The sequence below is a fragment of the Macrobrachium nipponense genome, chromosome 42 (assembly GCF_015104395.2).
Source record: "Macrobrachium nipponense isolate FS-2020 chromosome 42, ASM1510439v2, whole genome shotgun sequence".
NCBI lineage: Eukaryota > Metazoa > Arthropoda > Malacostraca > Decapoda > Palaemonidae > Macrobrachium > Macrobrachium nipponense.
In genome coordinates, this window is record NC_061103.1 from 24,173,128 (window position 1) to 24,185,755 (window position 12,628).

Consider the following 12,628-nt stretch of genomic DNA (forward strand, 5'->3'; position numbering starts at 1 on the left):
GTTCCTCTATGGTTTTCGGCAGCCAGATGTACGAAAACGTTAGAAACATTTGATTTTATCTACTTTAGAAATATCTGTAATTTTTCGGGGTAATTTAGTTGCAAAAAAGGGATAATATACATGAATTAAATCAAAATTTTTAAATAAAGTAAATTTAAACTAAATAACGAGTAAAGTAAACAGTTTAGGGAATAAAACTTTGCAGTTTCGTCTGTCATCGTCTGCTGTTCGTAATTGTGTTTATGGCGCGCTGCCGCTTAGAAACCAGGAACAGCAACGGGTTTAAAGTGCAATGTGGAGTGAACTGAGACCAAATGTGTTTAATAACAATCAAATAAGCACTGTGGAGTTTCAGTTGTGATGGCAGTAAGGATAAAAACCGCCGATTACAAGGTAAGAATGAATTCAGTTCAAACCATAACCCCGGGAATAACAAGTTTCATACTTTCACTAATATAGGCAACAAAATGTTGTTTTATTGTGCTGATTACAACTGCAATCTTGAGTAAGATCAATAAACGTTACATACATACGCTAACATTGTTCAAATGAGTGCTGGGAAGGCTGGGGAAAGATGGTGGCCGTCACTGATGAGAACCGTCCATGCAAAACGTAGCCGCCATATTGGATTTCAAAACTGCCGTGAAAACATATTTTACGAAGAGCTCACATGCTTATTTTAGTTCGTATGGGGCTTTCATATATCACTAATATGTTGACGAAACTTCAGTCTTTTAAATGGTATGCATAGAGTTGCAATTGTATTCATGTTTCACCAATTAAATATCGAGTGAATAAGACCCGTCCACCGTGATGAGGGTTGGCCTGTCGTGATATTCTACCCTATACGCTAACATTGTTCAAATGAGTGCTGGGAAGGCTGGGGAAAGATGGTGGCCGTCACTGATGAGAACCTTCCATGCAAAACGTAGCCGCCATATTGGATTTCAAAACTGCCTTGTAAACATATTTTACGAAGAGCTCACATGCTTATTTTAGTTCGTATGGGGCTTTCATATATCACATTATGTTGACGAAACTTCAGTCTTTTAAATGGTATGCTTAGAGTTGCAATTGTATTCTTGTTTCACCAATTAAATATCGAGTGAATAAGACCCGTCCACCGTGATGAGGGTTGGCCTGTCGTGATATTCTACCCTATACGCTAACATTGTTCAAATGAGTGCTGGGAAGGCTGGGGAAAGATGGTGGCCGTCACTGATGAGAACCTTCCATGCAAAACGTAGCCGCCATATTGGATTTCAAAACTGCCTTGTAAACATATTTTACGAAGAGCTCACATGCTTATTTTAGTTCGTATGGGGCTTTCATATATCACATTATGTTGACGAAACTTCAGTCTTTTAAATGGTATGCTTAGAGTTGCAATTGTATTCTTGTTTCACCAATTAAATATCGAGTGAATAAGACCCGTCCACCGTGATGAGGGTTGGCCTGCCGTGGTGTTCTACCCTAATACAGGACTTAACGTTCTAATTCCAAAAAATAATTACTTAAATTTGAGTCAGAATCGAGTTACTTTTTCAATAACGAATATTTTCAAATTAATCATCATAAATATGTAAAATATTGATGTTTTACTATTTATTTAAAAAATTATCGAAGTGCACTCTTCGTCATCTTCTACAAAACAGTTGTTTACTCGGTGAGGAAAAGTTTTCCGTTTGTTGTGATAAAAGTGCCCCAGTCGTGTGGCACAAAGTGGTTTGCGGATTTATCACAGGAAATGGTTAGTTTATTGACACAAGCGACTCCGTAAACATCGACATGGCGTCAATCTTCTAAATACCTCGAGTTGTAAGTAAAAATGTTGAACGCGTTCTGGTGAGATTTGCACTACGTTTGAGACCGTTTTCAGTACCCTCTGTTTAAATCTTAAAATTTGGCCTTAATTTCTAACTTTGGAGAAAATACTTACTTCGAAAGGAGAGTAGAGGTCTTTAGCTCCGTTTCTCACCAACAACAAGTCGCGACTGATATCTCCGGTGTCAGGACGCGTTATAATGTACTTTTTCGGAGGGTGGCGAGCGTTGATTGTAGGTGGCCTGTTTGGCCTGCCGTGGTGTTTTACCCTACTTCGAAAGGAGAGTAGAGGTCTTTAGCCCCGTCCCTCACCAACAACAAGCCGCAAGTGATGCCCATCTCCGGTGACAGGACGCGTTGCAAGTACTTTTTCGGAGGGTGATCCTCCGTGACCGTCGGTGTGTTGGGCCAGTCCATGAGGTTGTTTACCCTAATACGATCTGTCTTCTGTTAAAAGACTACCAGGCTAAAGCGATCTGCCATGGCGCTATTCTGGACTATAGGCTAGATTGGGTCTTGCACCAATTGCACAGACTACACCGTTGGTTTAGGATGTAAATTCGTCTTGAATATAATTTTTCATAGTATTTAGCAACACGTATGGTTAAAATAAGATTAACACAATGCAGTACAGGTAAATCAAATCTACAACCGACGTCAAGACCTAAGGCCGCCCTTCCCCCGGCCTTAGAACTGACCTGCTATAATTACCAAAACCTGCCACATATACCACTAAATACAGTCAATAAACTTACAAAGTAAATTCGCATGAAACAGTGCTGAACAGGGGCGTACTTACTTCCTCATACTGAAAATTCAGCAGATTTTAGTGAATCGAAAGCAGACAAGGTGGGATCATAATACAGGGCGCAGCCATGATGTTTTGCTCGCTTCGTGACGTCACTTCCCTTGGAAACCACCAATCATAAAACTTGGCGTCCTTAGCAACATTCGATATGAACGCGACCGTCATAATTTCGTTTTTGATTGGATGATTTGTATGCGTGAAATAAAAACCAGTGAGTAAAAGAATTAAAGAAAATAATGAGTAATTTTTATAACTTTTCCTTAATTCGTATGAGCAAGAAATCGAGATCTCTGTCGTGCTGTCTGGTTTCGTAGTTCCTCAGAGTATCAGTTTCAAAATCTATAGCATTTTTATAACCAAATCATCTGCGCCATAGGTGAGATTGAGCCGATTCTTATAAAGATTTAAGTTAGTTAATTTCAGGTGATGAACAGTCAAAGTTATTATGATTTCTGTAATACTTTTGAAATTTAAGGGAAAACATTGTATATAGCTAATGAACATGGTAAGCGAAAACAGCGTTTCAGTTTCGTTAATAAATATTAAAATAAGACGAAGGAATGCCTGTGGGAATTTGGAAATTTCAGTAACAGTTAGATTCGCAAATGCATTTATAAGCTTCTCGAACACAACAGGTTATCAGTCTGTACTCAAGAAGTTAAACCTCTGACATACAAATACAGTTCGATGACAGTTGTTAAAGAAAGGAATGCGGTTTTTTTTTCAAGCTATATCATTGCTCAACATGAAAACACAAACTGTATGATGGAAACAGAAACAATTAAGCTTAGTTACATATTCATTCAACCTCGTAACACACACACACACACACACACAACACAAACTGTAATAAACATCTCTCTATTATTCAAACACTTGATGAAGTCTTCTTGTTGCAAAAATGACAAGCCAAATACATCACAAAACTCGTTCATCAATCTTTCAGTATGTCTTGAAATTTATATTTCATGAATTAGAATTGTTATTACTAATTTCGGTTCTGATATTTACCAGTAGTGGTGTATCTTATAGCAATGTACGAAACTTCTTGAATGACATGCGTAATTAACCAGAAATAAAGAGTGGCACAGAAAAATATTCAACATACTTCAGGTTCCCTTTCATCTCCAAGAAAACCAAACGAATGATTTGTAAACAGTACTGGGGAATCTAATTCAGTCTGAAACACACTAGCCTTAGGTTACCAGTTCTGAACTATTTTGAAATTAATTCGTACTTTGGTTGTAAAGAGAGATTACCTAGCGAACTGCGCTCATCGACTAGCTAGTTTAACTGCTCCAGATGCTCCTTGGACTGTAAAAGGCCTTGTTGAAAAAAAAAAAAAAAAAAGTTAAGGTAGTGGGAGTTCTTGATTCCTTATCATCATCACTTTGGTTCAACACCTACAGGTAGGAGAAGGTTCCGTTGGACAGACGCGTGGTCTTGAAAGAACAGATGAAAGAAATTAATAAGAATTTGTAAATAATGTACAGAGGAGTGAAAATGAAGGAAAAGAAAAGTTGGAAGATACCCATTGATCTACTCCCCCTCTATTAAGAGTGATTTGTATAAAAGAAAAAAAAGATTAGGAAAGAGCCTTGGACAGCAGAGCACTATAGCCACAAAGGGTAGTAATTAGTGTTTTATTGTTTATTTGACCACGCTGTGTATGTGATCCCTTTAGTAGAGACCTGGACAGTATTTTTGAAATAGCTAAACCAAACTAGCTTCGATTTCCAACCCTCTATTTATCTAATAGTATTCATGCTTTTCCAGTTGGTTACAACATTCACCAGGTCACTTGGTTTTAGTACCTCTTTGCCTTGACTTTCCAATTCCAAATGCTCAGACTTCGTTGCCTATTTCCATTTTCTGAAAAACACTCTAGGTAGTATGTTCATTTGTTTGGTTTTGTGTCCGGCCCTCCACCGGGATGATTCCCTCTCTGGCGGACCCTTGTACGTTTTCTGAATAAGATGCATCTTATATTTTCATAATTATCTTTTAGTGTTTTCTTATCAGTATCGTAGCTTCTGTCGAAGAGGGGAGTCTTTCGTTCTTTTTTGAATTTATAGTGTCTTGGTGCGCAGTGTTCGAATACTCTCTCACCTGACTTTTCCCCGTATGAAAGGTGTTGTCCTCTTTTCTTTTCGCCTTTGATAATTCTTTTGGTTATATTAGTACCAATGCCACTTACTGAATACTTTGTTTTGTCGGAATCTTTTTCATGTCTTTACAGAAATTATCTCTTATCTTCTTGCTCTTTACTTGTGCGAAAAACAAACTTTCCTTTTTTAAAGGATGAATCAGAAAAAAGTTATCTCCTTGAATTCTAAAGGGAAAACATCGTAAAATACCAAAGGGTGATATAAAAGGAATTAGTTACGTAGAAACGTGTAGATAAGCCAACTATTCTTTGAGGCCAGTGCCTTATGGCGACCTCCATGTTTTACAAGTATTACCTTGTTCGGCTGCATTTTCATCTGAGACCTATACAATTATCATGTCTCTCCCCTATCTAGAAGTTACTTATACATAGCTTTATCATCGTGTAATCGTTTCATGTTTTTAAGGATCTATTCGACCAAGGCATGTCCATGCTAACGTAAACATATGAATAGGAAAAAGGAAAACAGGATTACTCATGAAAATGTATGTGGTAATTGATAGAGCATCACTTTTGAAGCATAAAGATAAAAAAGAAAGATCCCGGAAAAGTAGACACATTTATTCATTTGGCTAAGGATAAGGACATGGATAAGGGCTGACTTGGTGAACTGATACAGTAAAGAGGATGGACAGTTTAAAGTAAAATTTTAATGAAACGCGTCTAAGGGTAGAATTTCAGTAAGTTAGTTACAAAGAACTACCTGAATTTCTAATCTTTCCTTGCTATTTCAGTTGACGTTCTCATCGGCAACTAGTATTCTGTGTACATAAAATCTCATATACAGACATATCAAATGCATTTTCAGTTAATATAATTTTTTTATATTCATTAATATTTAGTTATTTATTTATCTGATAGGTTATAGAATGTTGTTAATGTGAGTATACATATATTTTTAAATTTGAGTTAAGCTGAACATTACCAACTTAAACTCGTGGGTTCTGCTGACTTCAGTCAGCGCCATCATGTGATTTAATGACGTCATAGAAAAAGTAGTGACGTCACATTCTAATATCATCTTTATTAGAAATATTTAAAATACAATATCTTGTAATTATAATCAATAAAATATTTAAAGAATATTGAAGCAATAAATTTATATTAATATTTCCGTTTAAGTCGTACAAACTCTTTGTATACATTGGACGGGGAATCGAGCCTCCATCACAAGACAGCTGTTCGGCAAAATCGAAGACCAGAAGCTGTCAAGTTGTTGTGATTGTTATAACCTTTCGTGTGTTTTGTGTTCCCCGTCAAAATGGTAAGAAAAGTCACCAGTTTTATTAAATATTTCATATAGTTTGATTTTTAATTTATGTATCGTTGTGTTATGGTGAAATAATAATAGATTGGTCCACAGTAACCTTATATTTTGATTGGGTTGCCAGGCCAAAGTCAACCCACTTACCTACGTTAGGGTAGTCTCAGATTATTATAGTGGGAGGCTTAATTCATTAAATTAGGTTTACATGGTAATGCATTTAAGTATATATGACGACTCATATTATTGTTGAAGTTTTCGGGGACAGAAGTTATCTTTTCAGGTCCTAGGTAGCCTACTCTTTAATTGTGGACCTGGACCCTAATGTGTCCCTACTGAAAGAATGAGTTACCAAGGTACCTAAGGCCTAGATTCCTAGAATACCTATATTTAATTCTAAGTTGTACCTTATTAGCTTGGGTTAGAAAAACACACTTTGGCTTGTATTGAATTTTGTTTTGATGTGGGTATTACTAGCTATCCTAGGTAGGTAGCCTAAATAGCAAGGTAATCCTTAATGTTGTAGCCTAACCCGCAGGTTAGGCGGGTAATCCCCTGAGGTGCCTCTAAATGTAAAATCATCCTTAGCCAAGCTCGTGAGATTCCGATTATCATCATCCTAAAATTTTGTTTGATTTGAGAATGACAGGAGCAGGTTCTAATGCTACCTCCAGGCAAAAGCTTAGTTCTTGGGGTGTGGGGTGTTTGGAGTGGCAGTACAAAAGCCTCCCTGGCCAGGTCAGGGTAAACTTGCCATAGGTCAGTAAAGTTAGAAAAGTAAGGCCTGGTTAGGTCATGGCATGGTATTCTAGGAGAAGTTAGGTTTTTTCTGTTGGCGGAATCTGTGGCCATCATTCTCAACTAGTCTCCTAAAATTTGTCAAATTTAGTGGCACTTTTACTTTCATTTTCCTTTCCATTTTTCTAATATTTTGCATTTCAGTTATTCAGCTTCAAACTTACATCAAAACTAGTTTTGTACAATGATAAATAAATTTACATTGAGCATTGAAAAATAGTGGTTAGTTTGCACTTTTCGGTAGATCTATATTACTATTCCGTGGCGGCCTAGACTATGGCAGTTGCGGTTTTTTTTTGCAGTTTTACCTCCTGAACAAGAATTTTAAGTAATATTTATTCGGACGATTATAATTAACCCCAGGGACTTGTACTAAACACTGCAAAATACATTTGACGCCCCAATTCCTGGTGGCTTTCGTATTCGCGGGGACGAACGATGTGGAATGCTTATATAGAAATACCCACTTGTTCCGATACGTAATACAAACCCTCGGTCCTTAACAATAGGAAGTAGCTAGCGGCAGCTGGAACGGTCGTAAGCTTCGAACAAGGGGAGACGGTAGTTAACTGCTTGTCCGATCGTCGCGCGCCGCGCGACTGGGAGGTAAACAAATCACTTTTGCTTTCGGCCGTGTGTGGGAAGGACGTGTTCGTCATCGCTCTGCCCGCTTTGTCGTTTGCTTTGAGTTTGAGTATTTGCCTCTCTTTCTGTATAAATCAGGAGTGATTGTAAGTACTTTTACAATTCTTATTGATCTTGCAATGAGTGAATTGGAAGAAATGGAGATATCGCCGCGCCCTCCAGTCGCCCGTAGTGTGTGTCCCGGGCTGGAGGGGCGTAGATGTGGAGGTTTTAGGTCATTTGTTGACGTGGGACCCCCACGAGGTTTGTACTAGTTGTCGGGGGCGAGAGTGCTCCCGCAACGAGCCATGTGTCACAGGTATGAATTGGTCCGAGGCGCAGTGGGTGCTGTACGAGGGCAGGAAAGAGACTTAGGCCGCCCAAGAAGTCAAATCGGAAAGTCCAGTGACTCCTTTGGTAACGGACACTTCGTCCTCTTTCCTGCCCCCGGCCAGCCCCACGTTTCGCGCCTTCCCCTGCGGGGGGGGGGTGGGGGGTAGCGGAGTCCTTTTCCTCTCTCGATCCGTCGAGTGTGGATGAGGGCGCCCGCTACCCGACGTACAGCTGTACTCGGGGTCTTCCGTCCGTCTACTGGGGGGGGGTGTTTCTCCCCCAGCGCGAGAAGCCCCGCCCTCCAACTAACCCGACTGTTGCTTCCGCAGGTGTGCCATCAGCGAAGGACGACTTGGGACAGGTGTGGGAGTCGCTGGGACTGCAGGGAGTGCCCAGCATCCAGGGGTTGCTTCAACGGTTGGCGGGGTCGGCAGTGGTCACTCATGGTGCGGTGACCACTACTACTACCACAGTGACGACACCAGCATATGAGATGCCACCGCATCTGGTGTATACGGCCCCATATAATGTCGGTGACACCCACGGCGGCTATACAAAAAACCCATTGCTGCCGTGCCAAAGAGGACGGTGCCACCACCTACCTGGATTCTTTGCTTTGCCGACCCCGGACTTCCGCTGCCCAAAGAGTACCCCCTGGACCTGCCGACAGTGCCACGGATGACGGTGACTGCCGACAGGACGCCTGGCTCTCCCGTGGTACCTGCCGTGCCTGCCGTACCTGTTGCCGTTCCAGCTACTCTTTTCCTTTTCAGATCGGCATTCTCTTTCAGATGTTCCTGCCGTTCCTGCTGTTCCCGGACCTGTTCCTGTTGTTCCTGCTGCTGGTGGTGCTGTTCACAGTCTCAGGTCTTTCCGGACAGGTGCAGTCGGGCCCTGTTGCTTCGGCAACTGCCCGGCTCCCTCCTGGATGAAGACCGAGTCTGTTTGCGGAGCCTGGCAAGAAGAAGAGGAAGAGGAGAAGGGTGCGTCGTCGTCATGTTTCTTCGTCGTCTGTGCCTATTTCCCTTCGACTTCTAAGGTAAAACAGCCGAAGAAGAAGAAGGGTGCCTCCTCCCCCACTAAGAAGACTCCTGCGGGATCTTCTAAGGGCCCGGCTCGCACAGGCGAGCTGGGGAGATCTTCTGCTGGTCCTCCTGTTCCTTCGGGAAACGTGGGCCCGTCGCTTCTTCTGCAAAGAAGAAGTCGACGGGGACAGATGCACCAGCCTCGGCTGGTGCGTCCTCACCATGGTGCTAGCGGTTCTGCCGCTCTAAACCAGGTTCCGTCTCGGCCGCTTCTCGTCGCGAGAAGCACCGAGTGGACGCTCTTCCAAAGAGGACCGTCCAGCCAAAGTTTTGACGCCCGAGCTCGCTCGCCGTTCCAAGACACGCGGCGCGGAGCAGAAGACTGGGCGAGAGTCGTGCACACGACTCTCGCCCCAGGCCAGTGGACGCTCTCGCAGCGATCAACTGGCTGCTCGGGACTGACTGGACGGTCGCTGACCGGCCACGGGTTGAGGCGAGGAAGGAGTCCCACGGCCGCCGGTACCAGCCACGGCTGGTACCAGCGGTTTGACGCGCCGAGAGGACGCTGGCCGGTCTCGACGCGACAGAGAGCCTAGCAGGTCACCCGTCCGCCGCTCCCGATGGGACCGGGCGGAGACGGTGACAGCGGCAGCTCGCCTGACGCTAGAGATCGGTCTCGACGTTCTCAGCCGAGCCAAGTCGCCCCAGGCGAGCGGCAACGCTAGGACCTGCTGCTCGACCGTCACCGCGGGTTGACGATCAGCAGCAGCCCTCCCACGCACGCTGGCCGTCCTGCCAGCGAGCGAGGGGGGAGCGTCAGGTCTGCCTCTCCCGTACCTTCAACCTCCTCGGGCTATACCGGGAGGAGCGAGGTACCGAGGAGCGATCACGAGAGGTGCGCCGCTCGTGACCCAGCTATGACGCCGTACGGTCAGGCACGGTCTTAGGACCGACCAGAACGTACTCGCAAGTAGTTGGAGGCGACCGTCAGGGGTCTGTCGCTGTTCTCTCTGAAGGAGGAGTATCGAGGGATGCTCTTGCTGGAGGGACTGGACGGTCCTACTCCACAAGACGCTGTAACGCCTGAGATACAGAGGAACTTCGCAGAGGTCATTAAGCTGATGCGTCTGCATAATGACCTTGCGGAAGGATCGTCGCTACCACCAGCAGAGCACACGTCCGGCTCGAATCATTTTGGGGTCCCAAGAGGGAGCCCAAAATGATGGTGGGGTTGCCACGATCAGAGCTTGCGGACTCGGTCCTGGATCAGGTGGAGAATCTCGTCTCAGGACGGGAGGACTCGCTAAAATCCGACGGTCCTCTAAGCTGCTTCCTCCTCCTCTACAGCGACAGAGGCGATTTTACGTGCCTTCGGAAGACCCGATACTGCCGAAACAGGTAACCCGGAGTTAGCGAGGCTGACTCCAGGTGTGTCCCTGCAGCAGCTCCTGTCGAGAACCTATGGTTCTCGCAGCAGGAGGCACTTGCCCTGGAATCTACCGCTATGGCAGCATTCCCAGGCAGTTTCCTGGTTGGATTTGTGGTCCTCACAATATCCAAAGTAGCGGCCGGCTCCGGGAGTTTCTGCTCTCGAAGACGACGCTTCTTTCAGGAGACTGTGCCAGTCTGGAGGAAGAGCAATCTCTTACCTCGCCCATCAGACTGCTAACCTGTGGGCCAACTTGGTTCTTCGACGTAGGGACGCAGTCCTTACCCGAGTGACCAAGGGGGCCGGGCGTGAGGCGGCACTCGGGCTACGAAATGGACCTCTTAGGAGTTCCCCAGCTCTCTTTCCTGGAGAAGATGGTGGACGCTGCGGTGGAACGGCGGCGCACTGACGAGAGTGACCGCTTAGTCCACCAGGCAGTCTCGAAGGTTTCTGGGCAATCTCGAGTAACTGCGGCCAAACCAAAGAGCTTGGCTAGCGCTTCCACGGCGGCGAAGACGGTTGCACCGCCTCCAAACCCCGTGTGAAGACTCCAGCTGTTTTCAACTTCTGCTAGAGGAGGCCGCAACCAGCCCTCCTCCCAGCCCTCCTTTCCCCGAGGAGGTGCTGGAAAGAAGTCGAAACGAGGAGGGAAACGCTAGGGACGGTTGTTCCCCCTCACCTGCTGCCGGAAGTGGGGGGGTGCCTGGCGAGCCATTGGGCGACTTGGCAGCGCTACGGCGCCGAGAACTGGATAGTAGACGTCCTTCGGGAGGGATATCTACTACCCTTCGAGTCTCGGCCCCCCTCATCTCCAAACCGGTCCATCTACAGACCTATGTCCGGGGATCAGCAAAGGACAACGCTCTCGACAGGAGATCAAGACCATGCTGGCGAAACGAGCTGTAAGAAATCGTGGAGGACCGCAGTTCCACCGGCTTTTAAGCAGCCGCCTCTTCCCTAGTGGAGGAAGGCATCGGGGGGCAGGCGTCCGGTGATAGACCTCTCTCCCCTGAACCGCTTCGTTCGCACGACGCGGTTCACGATGGAGTCGGCACGCTCAGTGCTCGACTCGATCAGGGGGAACGATTTCATGCTTTCAGTGGACCTGAAGGACGCGTATTTTCAAATACCCATCCATCAGTCCTCCAGAAAGTACCTCCGCTTCATCTTCGACGGGACGGTGTACCAAATTCAGGGCACTTTTTTTGTTTCGGTCTCTCAACCGCCCCACAGGTGTTCACGCGAGAGTGTTCACTCTGGTGTCGGCTTGGGCCCATTCGAACGGGATACGTCTTCTGAGGTATCTCGACGATTGGCTAGTCCTGGCGAGCTCCCGCTCGCAGTTGCTACAGGACAGAGATCGACTCCTCAAGTTTTGTCGCGATCTGGGGATCGTGATAAACTACGAGAAGTCCGACCTCGAACCCAAGCAGAAGATGAAGTACCTGGGTATTGCTGATAGATACGGTAGCAGGGCAAGTCTTTCCCGCAGACTTGCGTATCAGCAAATTCAGGGAGGAGGCAGCCGGCCGGTTCCTGTCTCGGCAGGAACAGGCAGCACAGCAATGGCAAGTCGTGATCGGCCATCTGTCGTCACTCGAGAAGTTAGTCCCTCAACGGGCGTCTTCACCTACGGTCTCTCCAGTGGAGACTAAGGGAGAGTTGGTCTCAGGCCAAGGATCCTCCTTACTTTCCCGTGGCTATCACCATAAGGTGAGGCAGGACCTAGCCTGGTGGCTCGACGACAAGAACCTCTTAAGAGGAGTGCCCATACGCACTCCCCCCCCGGAGATGCTTCTGTTCTCAGACGCATCGACCGAGGGATGGGGCGCACACCTGGAGGAGTTGCTGACTGCAGGTGTGTGGGACCATCACGAGAAGCACCTTCACATCAATGTCCTGGAACTCAAGGCGGCGTTCAACGCTCTCCAAGAGTTTCAGGACCCGCTTGGTGGGACACTCAGTGGTGTTGTATGTGCGACAACACCACGTAGTGGCATATGTCAACAAGCAGGGGGGGCTAGTGTCTCTTCCGCTCCATCAGTTGACGGGTTGCAGGTGCACGAGTGGGCCACGGCTCACTCGATAGAGCGTCAGCACGCTACATTCCAGGCAAGAGGAATGTAGTAGCAGACAAGCTCAGCCGTCGGGATCAGGTGATAGGGACCGAATGGTCTCTACACCAAGACGTGGCGGAAAGGCTCTTCAAACCTGTGGGGGCGACCGGTCGTAGACCTGTTCGCCACCCGGCACAACAGAAAACTTCAGGTTTTCTTTCAGCTGTGCCGGGACCCTATGGGCAGCTGCAGAGGACGCTCTCCAAACCCCCACCCCTGGGACAACCTCTTCGCTTACG

General features: G+C 46.1%; 1 protein-coding gene and 1 pseudogene across 1 annotated transcript in view; one reads left to right on the forward strand and one right to left on the reverse strand.

Moving 5' to 3' along the window:
- The window catches only part of LOC135213305 (V-type proton ATPase catalytic subunit A-like), a 35,354-nt pseudogene extending 29,588 nt beyond the window's left edge, over positions 1–5,766 (reverse strand).
- Positions 5,767–5,910: 144 nt separating this feature from the next.
- LOC135213024 (V-type proton ATPase catalytic subunit A-like) overlaps positions 5,911–12,628 on the forward strand; it is a 57,640-nt gene continuing 50,922 nt past the window's right edge. Inside the window, 1 exon segment of the mRNA XM_064246834.1 lies at positions 5,911–6,063. Coding sequence (XP_064102904.1) covers positions 6,061–6,063 — 3 coding nt within the window. The 5' untranslated portion in view covers positions 5,911–6,060.